The 22,295-nt window shown below is 51.7% G+C and overlaps 1 protein-coding gene and 1 long non-coding RNA gene across 2 annotated transcripts in view; one reads left to right on the top strand and one right to left on the bottom strand.

Annotated features, from left to right (window-relative positions):
• The window catches only part of CUX2 (cut like homeobox 2), a 137,917-nt gene that overhangs the window by 19,617 nt on the left and 96,005 nt on the right, over nt 1-22,295 (bottom strand). The window contains exons 12-17 of the mRNA XM_033220603.1: nt 21,289-21,337; nt 21,096-21,195; nt 18,984-19,625; nt 17,452-17,553; nt 8,573-9,336; nt 6,793-6,952 (exon numbers count right to left, since the gene is read on the bottom strand). Of these exons, the coding sequence (XP_033076494.1) occupies nt 6,793-6,952; nt 8,573-9,336; nt 17,452-17,553; nt 18,984-19,625; nt 21,096-21,195; nt 21,289-21,337 (1,817 nt within the window). The remainder of the gene's footprint in view (nt 1-6,792; nt 6,953-8,572; nt 9,337-17,451; nt 17,554-18,983; nt 19,626-21,095; nt 21,196-21,288; nt 21,338-22,295) is intronic.
• LOC117089401 overlaps nt 14,500-22,295 on the top strand; it is a 30,235-nt gene continuing 22,439 nt past the window's right edge. Inside the window, exon 1 of the long non-coding RNA XR_004439581.1 lies at nt 14,500-14,712. This is a non-coding gene — a long non-coding RNA (uncharacterized LOC117089401). The remainder of the gene's footprint in view (nt 14,713-22,295) is intronic.

Genomic DNA, 22,295 nt, shown 5'->3' on the forward strand with positions numbered 1-22,295 from the left:
GGACACGTGGGGGCGTCCCCAGGGAGGCAGCCCTAATGGGTTGGCAAGCATGGTGTGGGGTCTAGGAATCCCAGCGCTGGCCACACCTAATCCCAATAGAAAAAAATCCTTCTTCCTTGAGGCATTTGACTGCCGCCTGCTGGAAACTTGTTAAAATAACCATTAAAATGTATGACAGCTAAAAGAAAAGGTAGCAATAGCTTTACTTTCAGAAAAGACATCCGGCGCCCAGGAAGCGTTCCTTCCTTCTCTGTCGTGGGTGAGTTAGTTACATGGATCAGACACTCCTATGCTCCAGAATCATCAATGGCTCCCCACTGCCCCTTGCACAAGAAATGTCTATCACCTTGTCTTGCTGATTAAGGCTCTGAACTCCCTTGTCCCTGCCTACCCTACCAACTGGAGCTACAGCATCCCCTCACTCCCCTTCACAAACATCTAGGCTCTTCTCTAAGCCTCTATGTCTTTGCTCAGGCTGGTCTTGCCATCCTGAGGACTTTCCTTCTAATCCTGGACTCCTAAGCATTCCTCAAGACCCAGTCCTAAATGTCCCTTCCCTGCGGTCTATTAGACCTTTGGGGTCTAATAGCACCTTGAGTATATATTGTCACAGTTTGCTATAATTTCTTGCTTGGGCCAGATCTCTTTCTTACTGATGACAATGATGATGACACTAATAAATTCCCTTTATTGAGTACTTACTACATGCCCAGTGTAGTATTATGTGCTTTATGCCTATGATCTCTTTTTAATTTTTTTTTTTTTTAAATAGAGACAGGGTTTCACTATGTGGCCCAGGCTGGTCTCAAACTCCCGGACTCAAGTGATCCTCCTGCCTCGGCCTCCCAAAGTGTTGGGATTACAGGTGCAGGTCACTGTGGCTGGCCAATGCTCATGATCTCAAGTGACCCTCATGACACCTCTAAAAGGTAAGTACGATGTCATCCCATTTTGTGGATGAGGAAACCGAGGTTCAGAGATGTTAGGCAACGTGTCCAAGATCACACAGCAATAAATGGCAAAGCCAGGACTTGAGCTGGGGTTGGGTTATGCCCAACACTGTCCTCTCATCTACCAACTGTGACCCCCTTGAAGGCAAGGACTACAAGTTAGTCACAGATGAGTCCCCAGAGCCTGGGGGTAGGGCAGGGGCTCTGAGCAGATGCCTATGGAGTAATTTCAGCCAGGATCCCTGAATACTCCTGAAAAGGGCAAGGTGAAGCTGCAGAGTTCCAAGTAGCAGCATTACAGCCCTTTGTGACCGCGGGCTCTCAAGAAGTCTACTGTGCCCCCTGCCCCAAGTGAGCTGATCCTGGCCATCCAGGTGGCATCCGTGTGATGCTGAGGCTGATGTGGGCATGTCCCAGGCTCACTGTTGCCAGCACTGATGCCATGCCGGTGTGGGAGGGCCAGCCTGGAAAAGTGAGAGTCTGTCCCAGGTGTCTGCCCACTGTTGGCAGCAGGAGAGGGGCTGGGGCCAGCTGGAAAACTGAGGAGAGAGCAGAGAGCAGAGTGATCAACCCGTCCCACTCTGCCTGGGACTTTCCTTATTTTACTACAGAAAGTTCCAGATCCTGGGAAATCTCTTTCTACTGGAGAGATAGAGACGGTGCAAGAGAGATGAAAAGGGAGCCCTGGAAGGACAAGGAGGGTCAGGGAGGGAGAGACAGAGCAAAGAGAGGCGGGGAGAGAGATAGTGAGAGAGCTGGGGGAGGGAGGGGAGACAGAGAGAGAGAGAGAGAGAGAGGTGAATCAAAAAAATGCAGAGTGAGAAAAACAGAAAGAAGACATTGGAGGTGAATGGGTGCAGTGGCTCATGCCTGTAATCCCAGCACCTTGGGAGGCCAAGGTGGGTGGATCACCTGCGGTCAGGAGTCCAAGACTAGCCTGGTCAACGTGGCAAAACCTGTCTCTTCTAAAAATACAAAAAAATTAGTTGGGTGCCTGTAATCCCAGCTACTTGGGAGACCGAGGCAGGAGAATTGCTTGAACCCGGGAGCCGGAGGTTACAGTGATCACACCATTGCACTCCAGCCTGGGCGATAAAGTGAGACTCTGTCTCAAAAAAAAAAAAAAAATCAATCAATAAAATAAATAAAAATAAATAAATTGGAGGAGAGAGACAGAGACCAGGAGAGAGGCAGAGGGAAGAGAGGGACTGTGTATGGGGACAGGACAGGGCTTCCTTGACTGAGAATTCTGAGAAGCCTCAGATGGAAGGGTCTGGAATACTGATGCTGCCACGGTGGGTAGCGCTGATTATACCTGGGACTGTGCCTGGCAGTGGGCGTGGGGATAAGGGCGTGCTTTATAACCCTCCCATGGCATCTGGCTCAACCTCAGTAACAGATATGGTCAGGGCTCCAGTGCTGGTCCCTGCCCGCCTCAGCGGCCAGGGCGTACACATGAGGGGCTGGGACAGGTCCTGACACCCAGTCCCACAGCCAGACTCTGTGGGACTTTGTGGGCAATGGATACACCCTTTTGCTTCCAGGCCCAGTGGGTTATGAATAAGCAGAGGCTGTGAGGGTGGATCTGCCATCACCACTCTCTCCCTAGGGCCAGCAGTTACAGTAGCCACTTCTAGGCCTGATTCCCTGATTATTATTATTATTGCTTTTGAGATAGGGTCTCGCTCTGTTGTCCAGACCGGAATGCACTCACTCCAGTTCACTGCAGCCTTGACCTCCTAGGCTCAAGCAATCCTCACACCTCAGCCTCCTGAGTAGCTGGGACTACAGGTACCCGCCACCACACCTGGCTAATTTTTGTATTTTTGTAATTTTGTATTTTGTAGAGAAGAGGTTTTGCCATGTTGGTCAGGCTGGTCTTGAACTGACCTCAAGTGATCCGCCTGCCTTAGCCTCCCAAAGTCCTGGGACCACAGGCGTGAGGCACTGTGCCTAGCCTTGGCTTCCTATTCTGGGAGAGCAGGGGACCCCCCCCACCGCCACCTCTACTCACATCCCTTCCCAGGCTGTGCATGGTCCCACCTCCTAGCAGCTGCCTGTGCTGTTCCTTCCACAAGGAAGACCATTCTCCATCTTCTCTGTTTACCTCTATACTACCTGTAGTCAAATCCTTCCATGACAATAAAATTCAAAACCAAAACAATCAGACACGAGGGAAATGCAAATAAAAACTACAGTGAGATACCACTTACACACCCACCAGGATGGCTAGTGCCAACAAACGGCACATAACCCGTGTTGGTAAGGACCTGGAGAAATAGAAACTCTTTGAACTTCCTCAGTAAGTTAAACACAGAGTTACCATATGATCTAGCCAACTGTACTAGATATATGACCAAAGAACTGAAAATGGAGGTTCATACACAAATATGTACACAAATTTTCATAGAAGCATTATTCAAAACGCCAAAATGGGGTCTAGCCATACAATGGAATATCATTTAGCCATAAAAAAGGAAGGAAATTCTGTTGCATGCTGCAGCTTGTATGAGCTTGAAAACATGTTAACTGAAAGAAGCCAGCTACAGAAGGTCAAGTAGTACAGGATTCCATCTACATGAAACATTCAGACGAGGCAAATCCAGACAGAAAGAAAGTGGAGTTCCAGGAGCTGGGGGGAAGGAGGATGGGCAATGACTGCTGGATGGGTATGGGGTTCCTTTTCGGGGTGGTGGGAATATTCTGGAATTAGATACAGGTGATGGTCACACATCTTGTGAATTGTATACTTCAAAAATGGTTTAAAAGGTACATTTTATGTTATGTGATTTTTTTGTTTGTTTGTTTGAGACAGAGTCTCACTCTGTCACCCAGGCTGGAGTGCAGTGGTGCCATCCCGGCTCACTGCAACCTCCACTTCCTGGGTTCAAGTGATCCTCTCGCCTTAGCCTCCCGAGTAGCTGGGATTACAGATGCGTGCCACCATGCCCGGCTAATTTTTGTATTTTTAGTAGAGACGGGGTTTCTCCATGTTGGCCAGGCTGGTCTCAAATTCCTGGGCTCAAGTGATCCGCCCGCCTCGGCCTCCCAAAGTGCTGGGAATACAAGTGTGAGGCACGGTGCCCAGCTATTATGTGAATTTTACCACAATAAAAAAGTTAGTTAAAACATAACACCACAGACCAGGCACAGTGGCTCACCACTCCAGCTTGGGCGACAGAGTGAGACTCTTTCTCAAAAAAACCAAAAACCAACCCCTGCCCCACCACAACACAATAAAACAAAAAATCAACCCCTCCCCCACCACAACACTATAAAACAAAAAACACCCCCCACCACAACACTATGCAACAAAAAACCAACCCCTCCCCCACCACAACATTATAAAACAAAACAAACCCCTCCCCCACCACAACACATAAACAAAAACCAACCCCTCCCCTACCACACTATAAAACAAAACAAACCCCTCCCCACCAACTATACACCAAACCAAACCCTCCCATAACCACAACACAGTAAAACCAAACCAACCCCTCCCCCATAACACTATAAAACAAAACCAACCCCTCCCCCACCACAACACTATACAACAAAACCAACCCCTCCCCCACCACACCATAAAACCAAAACCACCCCTCCCCCACCACCACACTGTAAAACTAAAATCAGCCCCTCCCCCACAACACTATACAACAAAACCAACCCCTGCCCCATCACACTATAAACCAAAACCAATCCCGCCCCCACCACAACACTGTAACACTAAAACCAACCCCTCCCCCACCACAACACTGTAAAACAAAACCAACCCCTCCCCCACAACATATAAAACCAAAACCAACCCCTCCCCCACAACACTATAAAACCAAAACCAACCCCTCCCCCACAACCACTATAAAACCAAAACCAAACCCTTCCCCACAACACTATAAAACAAAACCAACCCCTCCCCCACAACTATAAAAACAAAACCAACCCCTCCCCCACCACAACACTGTAAAACAAAACCAAACCCTCCCCCACAACACATAAACAAAATCAACCCCTCCCCCACACTATAAAACCAAAGCCAACCCCTCCCCACAACACAACATATAAAACCAAAACCAACCCCTCCCCCACCACCACACTATAAAACAAAACCAACCCCTCCCCCACAACACTATAAAACCAAAACCAACCCCTCCCCCACAACACTATAAAACAAAACCAAACCCTTCCCCACAACACTATAAAACAAAACCAACCCCTCCCCAACAACACTATAAAACAAAACCAAACCCTCCCCTACAACACTGTAAAACCAAAACCAACCCCTCCCCCACCACAACACTGTAACACTAAAACCAACCCCTCCCCCTCCACAACACTATAAAACAAAATCAACCCCTCCCCCACAACACTATAAAACAAAACCACCCCTCCCCCACCACACTATAAAACAAAAAAAGGATGGAAGTCTTTTGTGAGGTAGGCTCTTGGTAGGCACATTTGGGGACCCTAGGGGGCAGGGAGCCTGATGGCCCACAGCCCGGGGTGCTCATCCTAGCTCTGTCACTCACTGGATGGTGGCCTTGGGCAAGTCACTGCACCACCGTGCCTCTGGATTTCCTCATCTGTGAAATGGGAATGATAAACAGTCCCTTTGGGGGAGACTGACATGAAGATTACAGGACAAAGCACTTTGACCACTTGGTGCTACGTGTGATAAGTGGCAGTAGTTATTCGCATGGATGCTTTTTTTTTTTTTTGAGATGGAGTCTCCCTCTGTTGCCCAGGCTGGAGTGCAGTGGTGATCTCAGCTCACTACAAGCTCCGCCTCCTGGATTCACACCATTCTCCTGCCTCAGCCTCCCGAGTAGCTGGGACTACAGGCCCCACCACCAAGCCCAGATAATTTTTTTATTTTTATTTTTTGTATTTTTAGTAGAGATGGGGTTTCACCGAGTTAGCCAGGATGGTCTCAATCTCCTGACCTTGTGATCCGCCTGCCTCAGCCTCCCAAAGTGCTGGGATTACAGGCTTGAGGCATCGCACCTGGCCAGCATGGCTGCTTTTAATCCTCGTTACAGCCTTATGGAGAGGAGTTTTAAAATCAAACTGTATTTATACTATTAAAAACATATAGAAATATACAGAAAACAATACATAAGTCCTCTCCTCCCTTCCACCCATCACTGTAATCGATACTGACACTTCACCGCCGTTACTTCCAATCTCCTTTCTTGTTTTAAAGAAATAGGAAAGGGCCAGGTGCGGTGGCTCACGCATGTAATCCCAGCACTTTGGGAGGCTGAGGGAGGCGGATCACCTGAGGTCAGGAGTTCAAGACCAGCCTGACCAACATGGAGAAACCCCGTTTCTACTAACAATACAAAATTAGCGGGGCATGGTGGCGCATGCCTGTAATCCCAGCTACTCAGGAGGCTGAGGCAGGAGAATTGCTTGAACCCAGGAGGCAGAGGTTGCAGTGAGCTGAGATCATGTCACTGCACTCCAGCCTGGGCAACAGAGCAAGACTCTGTCTCAAAAAAAAAGAATAGGAAAGGACCAGAGCAGACCACTCCTGCCTCTTCCCGGCCCCCTCCCTGCCCAGTGCAACCTCCCTCCCCAGCTGGGGGGCTGCCTCCTTATACATTTCATTTTTTTTTTTTTTTTTTTTGAGACGGAGTCTCACACTGTTGCCTGGGCTGGAGTGCAATGGCGAGGATCTCGGCTCATTGCAACCTCCACCTCCAGGGTCATGAGATTCTCCTGCTTCAGTCTCCTAAGCAGCTGGGATTTCAGGCACGCGCCACCATCCCCAGCTAATTTTTTGTATTTTTAGTAGAGACGGGGTTTCACCAGCACCCCCTGAGATGCTCCTGCCCACACTCACCCTGGGAGGCACCAGGCTGCTGGCCCACTGCCTGGCCGAGCTGGTCGGAGAGCCACAGCTGCATGCGGATGAAGGGCTCCCGCCCCTTCTGCGTCAGCTTGCTCCATGGCTTCGGCCGGGACAGCATGTCGCTCACACTGCCCTGTGACAGGCCCAGCACCTGCGAGGGGTGGGGCGGGGGGGGGGTAGGTCAGCAGGCCCCTGGGACATGGGTCTGGCCCTCCCACCTTTTTTTTTTTTTTTTTTTTTGAGACATAGTCTTGCAAGATCTCAGCTCACTGCAAACTCCGCCTCCCAGGTTCAAGTGATTCTCCTGCCTCAGCCTCCTAAGTAGCTGGGACTTGTACCAGGCTGGTGCATGCCTGGCCAATTTTTGTATTTTTAGTAGAGATGGGGTCTTGCCATGTTGGCCAGGCTGGTTTCGAACCCTTGACCTCAAAGGACCCACCCAACTCCACCTCCCACAGTGTTGGGATTATAGGCATGAGCCACCACGCCCAGCCTCCCCTCCCTTCCCCTCTGTCAGAGTCCAGGCGGCCTTCATTTGTTCCTCATAGGTGCCTGCCATGTGCCTCTGCTGTGCCCTTCCCCTCCGGTACCCTCCTTGATGTCCCTACACGTAAAAATCCTTCAGTGCCCCATCCTCTAGGAAGCCTTTCCTGACCTCCCACTTAAGTCATTTCTCCCTCCTCCGAGCTTTCCTGGCCCTTTGCCTATTCCCTATTTAAGAGGTGACACTTAAAACTGGCATTGCAGGGGCACCAACCAATCAGGACGCACTGAGGTCACCTGGCTGGGGTGAGCCTTACTTAACCCTTTATTTTTAAAATTTTATTTATTTTTGCCAGGGAGATGAGGTCTTGTTCTGTTGTCCAGGCTGGAGTGCACTGGTGTGATCATGACTCACTGTAGCCTCAACCACCTGGGTTCAAGCAATTCTCCCACCTCAGCCTCCTGAATAGCTGTGCACCACCACCCTCGGTTAATTTTTTTTTTTTTTAATTTTGTAGAGATGGGGGTCTTGCTACATTGTTCAGGCTGGTCCTGAACGTCCCCCCCCCCAACTTTTTTTTTTTTTTTTTTTAGATGGAGCATCCTTCTGTCACCCAGGCTGGAGTGCAGTAGCGAGATCTTGGCTTGCTGCAACCCCTGCCTCCTGGATTCAAGTGATGCTCCTGCCTCAGCCTCCCAAGTAGCCAGGACTATACAGGCGCAGGCCACCATGCCCAGCTAATTTTTGTATTTTCAGTAGTGACGGGGTTTCACCATGTTGGCCAGGATGGTCTTGATCTCTTGATCTCATGATCCGCCCACCTCAGCCTCCCAAAGTGCTGGGATTACAGGTGTGAGCCACTGTACCCGGCTTAATTTTTGTATTTTTTAGTAGAGAGGGGATTTCACCACGTTGGCCAGGCTGATCTCAAACTTCTGGGCTCAAGACATCTTTCCACCTCCATCTCCCAAAGTGCGACTCCCAAAGTGCGACTTGGTGAGCCACCAAGTCCTGCCACATAACCCTTTAGTGGCTGGACCTCAGGCGATCTGGAGGGGCCTGGAGGAGGGGAGTTAAGTGGCTGTTTACTAGCCAGGATGGAAGCATTACCCGGTTTTAACAACCATGGAGCAGAACGGTGACCCTCCTTCTTGCGGGGCCCAGGGACAGGACTCAGGAATGGAGGGCCTGGGGCCCTGGGGTCCCGTCGGCCTGCTTGGGTGGGCATCCTGCTTCTCAGACATCTCCTCCCAGAGCCCAGACACTGGGCGCCCGTCCTGCACTCACCTTCTCCCCGAAGATCCTCTGGCAGATGCCGTTCTTGGCCAGCTTCTCCTTGACCTGGCGGGTGAGCTCCAGCGTGTCTACCTCACGGTACATGTACAGCTCGTACTGCTCGGGAGTCAGCGGCGGCACCGTGGGCTTCAGGGTGCGTGGCACGTAGGCCGGGTAGTAGGGCAGCCGCGCGCCCGCCTCGGCCGTCGCACCCTCAGCCTTGAGCTCGCCCGCCCTGGGGGGCTCGTCCTCTGCCCCTGCCGCCGCCTCGTCCTCGGGGGGCACCGGGGCCTCATCCCCGCGGGGCCAGGTGCGGCCATTGGGCTGGCCAGAGTAGCCGGAGGAGGAGGAGGAGGACAGTGAGGGCGACACGGAGGCGTAGGGGCGGCTGAGCAGGCCGCGGTCGGAGGCCCAGTGGTGGTCGAAGTAGCCGGCGTCGCCAATCTCGGACTTGACCTTGCGGATGATGCTCTGCACGAAGGCGGCGGGCGACAGGACCGGGAGTGACGCCTGCACGGGGCCCCCGCCGCCCTCCTCCTGCTTCACCAAGGCCGGGGCCCCGTTCTGGCTCGCGGTGGCCAGCGACGGCCGCTCCGGAGGCGAGGGGGCCACCGAGCGGCCCCTGGGCGCCGCCTCCATCTCCAGCAAGGCCTGTTGCTGCGCCTGCATCTCACGGCGTGCCTGCTCCAGGATGCTCTTGATGGCGTCCTCCGAGGTGCTGGCGGGGCTCGCGCCATTGGCAATGCTCAGTGGGGCCGCCGAGGTCTTGGGCTCGCCTGCAGGGAGGGGACAGGACGGCCCGAGGCCCAGGGTCAGGGCTATTTGGCGTGCAGGGGATGATGTTCATAGCATCCCTGTTGATGCCAGCAGGGTGTCCAGACAACCGCTGTGTCCAGCAACTGGGGATTGGCTAAGTAAATCATGATCCCTCCCTGTGGCAGAATATTAGGCAGCCGCCAAAAATTCGGTTGACTGTGAGGTTTTGGCATATGCAGAGAACATACTCATGGGGATAATGCAATGTAAGAACACACCTGACTTCTGTTTTGTTTTGTTTTGAGATGGAGTCTCACCCTGTCACCCAGGATGAGGATGGAGTGCAATGGCACGATCTCAGCTCACTGCAACCTCTGCCTCCCCGGTTCCAGCAATTCTCCTACCTCAGCCTCCCCAGTAGCTGGGATTATAGGCGCGCACCACCACGCCCAGCCATTTAGCTTTAGTAGAGAGGGGGTTTTGCCATGTTGGCCAGGCTGGTCTCTAACTCCTGAGCTCAAGTGATCTACCCCTCAGCCTCCTGAAGTGCTGGGATTACAGGCATGAGCCACCGTGCCTGGCCTGACCTGACTTTTACATAGGCCATGATCCAACCATGCAAATGTTTAAAGACAAAGAAAACACGAAGGCACAGAAAAGTGGCTTGGTCACTTGTTCTGTTTTTAAAAAAATTCTTTAAAAATATTTCCTTCCTTCGCCGTTTCCCTTCCCTTCCTTCCTTCCTTTCATAGAGATGGGTCTTGCCATGTTGCCCAGGCTGGTTTCAAACTCCTAGCTTCAAGTGATTCTCCTGCCTGAGCCTCCCAAAGTGCTGGGACTGCAGACATGTGCCACCATGCGCAGCTAATTTTTGTATTTTTTGTAGAGACAGGGGTTTGCTATATTGCCCAGGCTGGTCTCAAACTCCTGGACTCAAGCCATCTGCCCTCCTCAGCCTCCCAAAGTGTAGGGATTACAGGCATGAGCCACTGTGCCCAGCCCTTCACTTGTTCCAATAGCAATGAATCCAAATGCCCACACAGAGAATGGATCAAAAATAGTGGGATGGGCCAGGCACAGTGGCTCACACTGGTAATCCCAGCACTTTGGGAGGCTGAGGCAGTCAAATTGTCTGAATTTAGGATTTCGAGACCAGCCTGGGCAACATGGCAAAACGCAGTCTCTGCAAAAAATACAAAAATTAGCCGGGCGTGGTGGCTCACACCTGTACCTCAGGGTCTGAGTTGGGAGGATTGCTTGAGCCTGTGAGGTCGAGGCTGCAGTGAACCAAGATTGCATCACTGCACTCTGACCCAGGTGATAGAGTGAGACATCCATCTCTAGAAAAAAAAAAAAAAAAAATAGTGGGATGATCACACATGGAACACTATACAGCAGTGAAAAAGTAAGTCCTCATGCAAAATCACACATGAATCTTTTTTTTTTTTTTTTTTTTAAGAGATGCAGTCGTCGGGCGCGGTGGCTCACGCCTGTAATCCCAGCACTTTGGGAGGCCGAGGCGGGCGGATCACGAGGTCAGGAGATCGAGACCATCCTGGTGAATACGGTGAAACCCCATCTCTACTAAAAATACAAAAAAATTAGCTGGGCATGGTGGTGGGCGCCTCTAGTCCCAGCTTCTCGGGAGGCTGAGGCAGGAGAATGGCGTGAACCCGGGAGGCAACGGAGCTTGCAGTGAGCGGAGATCGCGCCACTGTACTCCAGCCTGGGAGACAGTGAGACTCCGTCTCAAAAAAAAGAAAAAAAAAAAAAACAAAAGAGATGCAGTCTTGCTATGTTGCCCAGGCTGGAGTGCAGTGGCTCAATCTCAGGTGCGATCATAGCTCTCTGTGGTCTCAAACTCTTGGGTTTAAGTGGTTTTCCTGCCTCAGCCTCCCGAGGAGCTAGGACTACAGGTGTGAGCTACTGTGCCCTTTGTGTGAAACCTAATAACATAATATTGAGTGAAAAAAGCAGGTCCAGGCTGGGAGCAGTGGCTTATGGTTATAATACCAGCACTTTGGGAGGTTGAGACAGGAGGATTACTGGAGCCCAGGAGCTCAAGACCAGCCTAGGCAACAAAATGAGACCCTGACTCTACAAAAAAGTAAAAAAAAAAAAAAAAACTTAGCCAGGCATGGTGATGTATGCCTGCGGTCCCAGCTGAGGCAGGAGGATCACTTGATCCTGGGAGGTCGAGGCGGCAGTGAGCCATGTTTGCACCACTACACTCCAGCCTGGGTAACAGAGGGAGAGCCTGTCTCAAACAACAACAAAATCAAGTCCAATAAGATGGCATTCAGTATCACATGTTTTCTTTTTTTTTTTTAACTGAGTCTTGTTCTGTCACCCAGGCTGGAGTGCAGTGGCGTGATCTCGGCTCACCTCAACTTCTGCCTCCTGGGTTCAAGCAGTTCTCTTGCCTCAGCCTCCCAAGTAGCTGGGATTACAGGCACTCACCACCAGGCCTGGCTAATTTTTTTGTTTGTATTTTTAGTAGAGACGGGGTTTCACCATGTTAGCCAGGCTGGTCTCAAACTCTTGAGCTCAAATGATCTGCCCGCCTTGGCCTCCTAAAGTGCTAGAATTATAGGTGTGAGCCACCGCGCCTGGCCGGCATCACGTATTTTCTATCAAGTTCCATAACAAACAACATAAATAATATATGATTTAGTGAAAAATATTTTCTACAAATGGCAAACACAAAGGAACAACAGGACAAAAATTTAGGATGAAAGACATCTCTGGGAAAGGAAGGCAGGGGTGGGATGGGGGAGGAAAATGCCGGATGTCAGTTATTGGGAATTTTCTAAATCTTGGGTTGGGCAATACATTCCCAGAGGTTCATTCTGTCATTTACATGAATGAATGAATAAACGCATGAATATACACACACATATATACACATATATATGCACATGTGTACACACATACACACACACACACACCCGGGAGAAGGCCATGCAGGCAGCAGCCCTATGAGTGTGCCATGAACCAAGGATAATAGATGGATCTGTGCCCTGAGGAATGACAATTAACCAGTAAATGAAAAGGTGCTTCCCTCTGCCCTCGGAGTAGCGTTCCCGACACTGGAGTCTCTCCAGCTCTGTAGAAAGCCAGATCAATGTAACCCCTTCTTCATTATCTCTGTGTAGTTTTCATCCTAGTGGGTCCTCTTAGACCCATTAAAAATAATTTTCATTGCTTTTCCAATTAAAAAGTAATATAGCAATGGAACATTATTTTGTCATAAAAAGGAATGAAGCACTGACAGGGGCTACAACAGGAATGAGCCTTACAAACATGGGGCTGAGTGGAAGAGGCCAGATGCGAGGTAGCACACATGATATGATTCCATTTACACAAAATGTGCAGAACAGGTCAATCCACAGAAACAGGATGCAGATCAGTGGTTGCCAGGGGCTGGGGGGACAGTGGAATGGAGAAGCACTGCTTAATGGGTATAGGGTTTCCTTCTGGGGTGATGAACATGTGTGAACTGGAGACAGATGATGGTTGCATAACACTGTACTAAATACTACTGAACTGTACACTTTAAAATGGTTAGTTTTGGCCTGGTGTGGTGGTTCATGGCTGTAATTCCAGCACGTTGGGAGACTGAGGCAGGCAGATCACTTGAGGTCAGGAATTTGCGACCAGTCTGGCTAATGTGGTGAAACCCTGTCTCTACTAAAAATACAAAAATTAGCTGGGCATGGTGGTGCGCACCTGTAATCCCAGCTACTCAGGAGGCTGAGGCAGGAGAATTGCTTGAACTTGGGAGGTGGAGGGTGGAGGTTGCAGTGAGCCAAGATCACACCACTGCACTCCAGCCTGTGTGACAGAGCAAGAGACTCTGTCTCAAAAAACAAAAACAAAACAAAACAAAAAAAAACCCTTAATTTTATGTTACGAGAATTTTACCTTGATTAAAAAAACCTCATACTTGCCTACTACGGGAGCACAGAAGAGCATGCAAAAAAAAGCACAAAAAGTCAAGATGAAAATGAAAGTCCCCCTTACTGTCTCCTAGGGGCAACCATGTGAAATATTTTCAAGTATTCCCTTCCAGTCTGTTTCTTTTTTTTTTTTTTTTTGAGACGAAGTCTCGCTCTGTTGCCCAGGCTGGAGTGCAGTGGCGCATCTCAGCTCACTGCAAGCTCCGCCTCCTGGGTTCATGCCATTCTCCTGCCCCAGCCTCCCAAGTAGCTGGGACTACAGGCGCCTGCCACCATGCCCGGCTAATTTTCTTTGTATTTTTAGTAGAGACGGGGTTTCACCATGTTAGCCAGGATGGTCTCGATCTCCTGACCTCGTGATCCGCCTGCCTCGGCCTCCCAAAGTGCTGGGATTACAGGCGTGAGCCACCACGCCTGGCCCAGTCTGTTTTCTAGACTACATGCATCGCATGATCGTACTCGATATGTGGAAGTGTAGTCTGGTTTGTCCCCATTTAGTATCAACATGAGTGTTTTTTTTTCTTTCTTTTTTTCTTTTTTGGAGACAAGGTCTTGGTATGTTGCTCAGGCTGGTCTCAAATTCCTGGGCTCAAGTGATCTTCCTGCCTCAGCCTCTCAAGTAGTTGAGACTACATGCATGTGCCACTATACCCGGCTAAACATTTTTTTTTTTTTCTTTTCTGAGACTGAGTCTTGCTCTGTCACCCAGGCTGGAGTGCAATGGCACGATCTCGGCTCACTGCAACCTCTGCTTCCCAGGTTCAAGTGATTCTCCTGCCTCAGCCTACTGAGTAGCTGGGATTACAGGTTCCTACCACCATGCCTGGCTAACTTTTGTATTTTTAGTAGAGACAGGGTTTTACCATGTGGGCCAGGCTGGTCTCCAGCTCCCGACCTCAAGTGATCCATCTGTCTTGGCCTTCCAAAGTGTTGGGATTACAGGTGTGAGCCACCGTGCCTGGCTCCATTTTTTCTTATCATTAAAAGTTCTACCTTTAAGGGCTGCACATGCCACTGAGGGGATATTATCTGCTTTACTTACCAGATCCCCCACTGCCGGACACTTAGGTTGTTTTGTTTCCAGTTTGTCACTCTTATGAATAATGTTGGGAATGGCTTATATATAAACCCCTGTCCCCATTCTGGACATTTCCTTCGAATCCTAGAAGCAGAACTCGTGATTGAGCAGTTAGTCACATTCATTTCCTCCCTGGCAGTGGCTAGTGTGCCCACTGCTTAGCATTCATTTTTTTTTTTTGCCAGGGGTTAGGGGCAATAACCTTTGTATTTTTCCTCTTGCTGAACTCCTCCTGGACACTGAATATAAGGCCACCAGCTGGCCCATGGATAGCAAATGTTTTCCTCTGCTGCGATGTTGTCTTTGACATTGCCCTGGTGCCTGCTTCTGACCCCCAGGAGAAAGTGCTGTATGAAGAGGTGGGAGACCTGGGGTTTCCCTCTGTCTCTGCGTAACTGAACTCATGTCTTCCCTCCCTGGCCTCAGTTGTCCTGTATGTTTAGTGGAGACTTTGGCTAGTTATTTCTTTTTCTATTCTTTTTTTTTTTTTTTTTTAGACAGAATCTCACTCTGTCACCCAGGCTGGAGTGTAGTGATGAGATCTCGGCTCGCTACAAGTTCTACCTCCTGGGCTCCGGTGATCTACCTGCCTCAGCCTCTTGAGTAGCTGGGACCACAGGTGTGTGCCACCACACCTGGCTAATTTTTGTATTTTTAGAGGAGATGGGGTTTCTTTTTTTCCTTTTTTTTAGACTGAGTTTTGCTCTTGTCGCGCAGGCTGGAGTGTAGTGGCAAGATCTTGGCTTACTGCAACCTTTGCCTCGTAGGTTCAAGCAATTCTCTTGCCTCAGTCTCCAAATAGCTGGGGTTACAGGCACCTACCACCATGCCCAGCCAATTTTTGCATTTTTAGCAGAGACAGGGTTTCACCATGTTGTCCAGGCTGGTCTCAAACTCCTGACCTCAGGTGATCCGTCCGCCTCGGCCTCCCAGAGTACTGGGATTACAGGCATGAGCCACCGTGCCCGGCTCTGGCTAGTTATTTCTCATGGTTCTTTTCACCTCCATATCATGTCTCATGTCTCTCCCATATCTGAAACCTGTGTCTAGTCCACAGTAGGTGCTTAATAAATGTTTACTGTATGGTTATATCCTTCTCTGTCTTGCATCTCTCTTGCTACTGGAACTGACCAAGAAGGAAATTAGGCTCAGAGGATTTTACAGGTGGGGCAGGGTAGCTGGGTAAGTCCCTTCTCCCCTCACCCCTTCCAGGGACCAGGCAGAGGGAGGGCCATTCATTGGGAAACATCTCGGCTCCTGGCGACAACTGGAGGGATTCAGGACACCTGCTCGGAGCAGCCACCAGGAGGCAGCAGACACCGCAAAAATGGAGGAGGGCTTTGAAGCCGGAGTCCAGGGTCTCAGTCAGCTACAGTCTAGGCTGTGCTGGGTGTGAGGATGGAACTCGGTCCCTGGCTGCAAGAAGCCCCCACAGCAGAGGGAGGGACAGCCACACCAGCAGAGTCGTTTGTGACAGCGCGGAACTGCAACAAGGAGGTAATAATGATAATATTTGCTGTAATGATGGCTGATCTTTCAGGATTATACCGACCTCATTTGATCTTCACACAACCCTGAGAAAGGAAAACTAATACAGTCCCCCCCGCCCCGCTTTCTTTTCTTTTTGAGATGGAGTTTCGCTCTTGTTGCCCAGGCTGGAGTGCAGTGGCGTGATCTAAGCTCACTGTAAGCTCCGCCTCCCGGGTTCAAGAGATTCTCCTGCCTCAGCCTCCCAAGTAGCTGGGGTTACAGGCATGCGCCACCATGCCCACCTAATTTTTTTGTATGTTTAGTAGTGATGGTGTTTTGCCACGTTGGGCAGACTTGTCTCGAACTCCTGACCTCAGGTGATCCGCCCACCACAGCCACCCACAGTCCCCATTCTAAAGATGAGAAGATGGGCCGGGCACGGTGGCTCACACCTGTAATCCCAACACTTTGGGAGGCTGAGGCAGGTGGATCACGAGGTCAGGAGTTCGAGAGCAGCCTGACCAACATGGTGAAACCCCGTCTCTACTAAAAATACAAAAAAAAAAAAAAAAAAAAAAAAGAAAGCCAGGCATGGTGGCACGTGCCTGTGATCCCAACTACTCAGGAGGCTGAGGCAGGAGAATCACTTGAACCCAGGAGGCAGAGGTTGCAGTGAGCCGAGACTGTGCCGTGCCACTGCCCTCCAGCCTGGGTGACAGAGTGAGAACCCGTCTCAAAAAAAAAAAAAAAGATAATGAAGGCACAAAGAGGCTAAGTAACTTGCCCAAGGTCACACAGTCAATAAACAGCAGAGCCAGAATTTGTGGCCAGTCTGGCTCCACTGCAGCAAGCAAGCAGGTCATTGTGGTGGGGGTGGAGGGAGGCGGGCGCAGTGTCCAATCCATCTTCTTGCAGGAGATAACTTCTGAGTTGGGTCATAGGTATGAGCAGGAGTTGGCCAGGTGAAAGGCAGCTGGGGTAAGGACAGCATCAGAGGCGCAGGGTGGGGTGAACAGCAGCTGGGCATGACTGAACAGTTCACGTGACAGGCAAGGAGGGGCCTGAAGACTGTAGGGCCTGTAGGCCTTGTCAAGTCTTGGGATATTTTTCTTTTTTTTTTTTTTTTGACGGAGTCTTACTTTGTCACCTAGGCTGGAGCGCAGTGGTGTGATCTTGGCTCACTGCAACCTCCGTTTCCCAGGTTCAAGCAATTCTCCTGCCTCAGCTTCCTGAATAGCTGGGATTACAGGCACGTATCACCACACCCAGGTAATTTTGTATTTTTAGTAGAGATGGGGTTGTACCACGTTGGCCAGGCTGGTCTCAAACTCCTGACTTCAGGTGATTAGTCCACCTTGGCCTCCCAAAGTGCTGGGATTACAGGCATGAGCCACTGTGCCTGGCCGAGGGTTGAGATTTTATGTTGAGAGCCGTGGCAGGGTTCTGAGCGGTGCCACGACCACCCATGCACTCACAACCACCCATGCACTCAAGATGGGCCCCTCTGGCCTCTGGTGGTTCTGATCCACCTGGATTCTCTCTGGGATGGACGAAGGTAGACGAGGCCTCACCTCCTGTTCACAGCTGGCCCCGGGCCCTCAGGCCTTGCTTGCAGGGGTCACACTCACCGCCTTTCTGCGACTCGATCTCCTTCTTGGCCTGCTCTAGAATGCTCTTGATGGCGTCGTCCGAGCCCGTCTCGGGTGTGCGGATTCTCGGGGTGATGCTGCCTGGGGAGGCAAGAAGGCATCTGTGGCAGGATCTGCATGTTGGGCTCAGTCTCTGGAGCCTGGTGGGGTGGGGGGCTGTCTCCTCCTCCCAGGAGAGTGAGGGTCAGACCATCAGTGAGATGGCAGAGTCACCACTTAGTCTGCATAACAAACTGTGGGCCTATGAGTGATTCTGGCTTGAAATAAGAATCATAATAGCGAGGCCAGGCATGGCGGCTCATGCCCGTAATCCCAGCACTTTGGGAGGCCGAGGTGGGAGGACCACTTGAGGTCAGGAGTTTGAGGCTATCCTGGCCAACATGGTGAAACCCTGTCTCTACTAAAAATACAAAATTAGCCAAGCATGGTGGCGTGCACCTGTAATCCCAGCTACTCAGGAGGCTGAGGTAGGAGAATCGCTTGAACCCAGGAGGCAGTGGTTGTAGTGAGCCGAGATTGTGCCACTGCACTTCAGTCTGGGTGACAGAACCAGACTCTGTCTCAAAAAAAAAAAAAAAAAAAATAATAATAATAAAGAAATAGGATGCGGTGGCTCATGCCTGTAATCCCAGCACTTTGGGAGGCCAAGGCAGGTGGATCACTTGAGGCCAGAAGTTTGAGACCAGCCTGACCAATATGGTGAAACCCTGTCTCTACTAAAAATGTAAAAATTAGCCAGACATGGTGGCATGCGACTGTAATCCCAGTTACTAGGGAGGCTGAGACAGCAGAATTGCTTGAACCCAGGAGGCAGAGGTCGCAGTGAGCTGAGATTGTGCCACTGCACTCCAGCCGGGGCGACAGAGTGAGATTCCATCTCAAGGGAAAAAAAAAAAAAAGAAATGATGACGACAATGACTATGGCAACCACCGCCCCTATCAGTTCTCAAGCAGCACTGTGTGCCAGGTGCTGTGGTCAGTGTTTGATGCCTGTTTAATCCTCATAGTGCCTCCTGGAGGCTGACAGATGCAGAAACTGGGGCACAGATGAAAGGAGTTGTCTGAGGTCACCCAGTGGATGAACAGCAGAGCTGGGACTCAAACTCAGGCATCTGTGAGGCCACAGCTAGGACCCTTCACACTGATTACCCAAAAAATCAAGTCTGGTAAGGCTGGCAGTCTTACAAATGTGTAAACTGAGGCTTGGAAGTGTTTGGTAAGTACCTGCCAGGGCAGCACCTGGAGACTTTTCCCACCACCCTTATCCTGAGTGTCCCAGGAAGGGCAGCCTGTCTCCGGCTAGGGCCAGGAAGGAGAGGGTGAGGATGTATTTCCTGCTTTTACAGAGGGGAAACTGAGGCACAGAGAGGCAAAGTCACTGGCCCTGGGTCACACAGCCAGGTGGTAGCGGAGCTGGGCTTTGAACCCAGAGCTCATGTCCTCAGCCCCCAGCCCTGATGCCCTGGACCTGGCGTGGTGGCCAGCAGGGACAGGCCCTCTTGGGCACTCACCTCGCTGCCGCACTTGGATGGTCCTGAGCGCCAGCACGTTCTGCTCATCCGATAGGAACTGCTTCATCTTGATGAAGGGCTCCTTGCCCTTCACCGTGAGCTTGCGCCAGGGCTTGGGCCGGGCTAGGATCTCGCTGACCGAGCCCTGCGATAGCCCCAGCACGTAATGCCCAAACACCCGCTGCCCGATGTTGTGTTTTAGCAGCTGCTCCTTCACCTGGAAGGCGATCTCTGCCGTGTCCAGCTGCTCCTCCTCTGCCCCAGGCCCTGCCGCTCCGCCCCCACCACCATCGGCAGGCTCAGGACCGCCTGGTGGCTCAGGGCCAGGGGCCGAGGTGGCAGGGGCTGTGGGGGGTTTGGCGCCGTAGAAGGCTGGGGGGAACACCAGCAGGCCGCCCGCCTCTCCCTTGAAGGCAGCCGGGGGCATCATCAATCTCTCCCCTGATGCCAGGCTGGGGAAGGGGGACAGCGAGAAAGTCCGAGGGCCATCAGGCCCCAAGCCGGGGCCAAGCAGGGGCTGCCCGGGGCTGGGAGACAGGGGGTCTTCAGGCCCTGGCGGAGGTGGGAGCTGCTGAGGGGAGGGGTAGGACTGCTCCGTGCCCAGTGAATCCTTGATGGAATCGTCCTCTGATGGGTCTTCCTCTAGAACACCCAGACAGACAGACAGACAGATGGGGAAGACAATGATGAGGGGAGAGAGAGACAGGGAGAAAAAGAACCAGAGGGGGAGACAGACAGACAGAGACAACGAGAAAGAGAGACACAGAGAGAAACCACATGAAAGGGACAGAGAGAGAGACAGCGCGAGACAGAGACCACATGTGAGAGAGACAGAGAGAGAGAGATAATGAGACAGACAGAGAGACCACATGTGAGAGAGAGAGAAAGAGACAACGAGGGACACAGAGAAACCACATGACAGAGAGGGGTGGGGAGAGAGGTGGGGGAGAGAGGGACGGGGAGAGAGGCGGGGTGGGGTGGGGGAGAGAGACAGAGACAGAGACATATAGAGACAGAAAGTCAGAAATAGAGGAAGGAAGGAGGAGAAGGAGGGAAGGGTTTGGTGGGGAGGTGGGGGTGGGGAGCAATGCTATAGGCATCCAGCAGCTGGAAGTGCCGACCTTGGCTGTTTCTGCCCTACCCCTCCATTATCCAAGCCCCACTCTTCCAGGCCCGGTCCAAATGCCAGCTCTGGGGAGCGCCCCACCCCATCACCAAGAGCATCAGCTGAGAACGTGCCATGGGCCCAGCACCTCGGCCTGGGATGGGAAGTCAAACTCGCCACCACCTGCAGATGAGCCCTTGCTGGGAACCCACCCTGGAGCTGACTCACTAGACCTGCACCCAGGAAATGGGCCCCAAGGTCACACCCATTTTACGGATGAGGAAACAGAGGCAGCACAGAGTCCTGCCTGGGGTCACAAGGCTAAAAGGTCAGTGAGTGGCCCGGTGTGGTGGCTCACGCCTGTAATCTCAGCACTTTGGGAGGCCGAGGCAGGCAGATCACCTGAGGTCAGGAGTTTGAGACCAGCCTGGCCAACGTGATGAAACCCCGTCTCTACCAAAAACATAAAAATTAGCCAGGTGTGGTGGTGCATGCCTGCAATCCCAGCTACTCGGGAGGCCGAGGCAGGAAAATTGCTTGAACCCAGAAGGTGGAGGCTGCAGTGAGCTGAGATCGCACCACTGCACTCCAGCCTGGGCGACAGAGCGAGACTTGGTCTCAAAATAAAAAGGTCAGCAGGTAGCTGAGAGGGTGATCATGTCCACAGCCTCCCAGTGGTCGGCTGTGGGGGTGCAGTGAGAATGCCTGCTTGTCCGCCTGTAACCTCTTCATGAAAGTCCCTGCAGCTCAAGAAGGCTCAGCAGGGAGTGGAGCCCTTTAGAGGGCCTTGGAAGGGCCCAAGCCAGCTGTGTGACCCCAACTGTGACGTGGGTGTGTGTGGATGCCCTGCAGGACACGCACACAGCAGCTGCCAAATCAATGCACACCTGTTGTTCTGTCGCTCTCCTGCCTGCATGGAAGGCAGTGGTCCTTGGGCATGAGAAGGCCAGAGACCCACAGATAGTCCCCGCCCCAGCCCTCAGCCCCAGAGTATCCTCCTCCCCTACCAGGGCTGGCCAGGAGGCTGGGCTTCTCCAGAAGGAATTTCTGCGCAGGGAAGAAGGCCTCCTTTGCAATAAGCAGTGAGTCTTCAGGCTTGGCCATGCCCTAGGAGACAAGAGGCAGGTTGAGAGGGTACCTGGTGGGTGGAAGGCTCACTGGGACAGCCCGTCCTGCAGGGATGGTGGCAGGGACACTTACCTGGGGGAGGCTGCAGGTGCTGGAGGCCAGCTTCATGGCTTTCAGGATACTGCCGGAGCAAGTGGAGAGGGTCTGAGGTCAGCCAGCCCCTGGGCTGGAGGAGAGGTCTTGCAAGAGGCAATGACCCGGCTTACCTCCCTGACAATGACTGCTCCATTCCCCGGAATCCCATTAATTCCAGAGTCATTGCAACCCCAGGCCTGAAGTAGCAGGCTCATTAACAGGTGGCAGTGTTACCTGGAGGGGTGCTGCCTGAACTGACCCCATTCTGGCCAGCTTGAGTTTAGCTGGTTAATGAATCACCTCCCAGTTACCATGCCCATAATAAGTTCCCTTGTATGGTCTGTAGGCAGATTTTTTTTTTTTTTCTTTGAGACAGAGTCTTACTCTGTCACCCAGGCTGGAGTGCAGTGGCACAATCTCCACCTCCCGGGTTCAAGCGATTCTTCTGCCTCAGCCTCCCAAGTAGTTTGGACTACAGGTGACCGCCACTACACCTGGCTAATTTTTGTATTTTTAGTAGAGACGGGGTTTTGCCATGTTGGCCAGGCTGGTCTTGAACTCCTGACCTCAGGTGATCTGCCTGTACAGGCAGCTCTTGATGGAAAATGACTGAAGATGGTTGAATTTCGTTTTGTTTTGTTTTTGAGACAGGGTCTCACTGTGTTGTCCAGGCTGGAGTGCAGTGGTGCCACCACAGCTCATTGCAGCCTTGACTTCTCAGGCTCAAGCAATCCTCCCACATCAGCCTCCTGAGTGGCCAGATCAGCCTCCTGAGTGGCTGAGACTACAGCACGCACCACCACCACTCCTGGCTAATTAAAACTGTTTTTTTCTCGTAGAGATGGGTTATCCCCATTGTTGCCCAGGCTGGTCTCAAACTCCTGAGCTCAAACGATCCTCCTGCCTTGGCCTCCCAAAGTGTTGGGATTATAGGGATGAGCCACTGCACCCGGCCTAAGGATGGTTAAGGTTTGATATCCACAGTGTTACTGGAGAGAACAAAT

Source organism: Trachypithecus francoisi, unplaced genomic scaffold (genome assembly GCF_009764315.1).
Source record: "Trachypithecus francoisi isolate TF-2019V2 unplaced genomic scaffold, Tfra_2.0 Lachesis_group11, whole genome shotgun sequence".
Lineage (NCBI taxonomy): Eukaryota > Metazoa > Chordata > Mammalia > Primates > Cercopithecidae > Trachypithecus > Trachypithecus francoisi.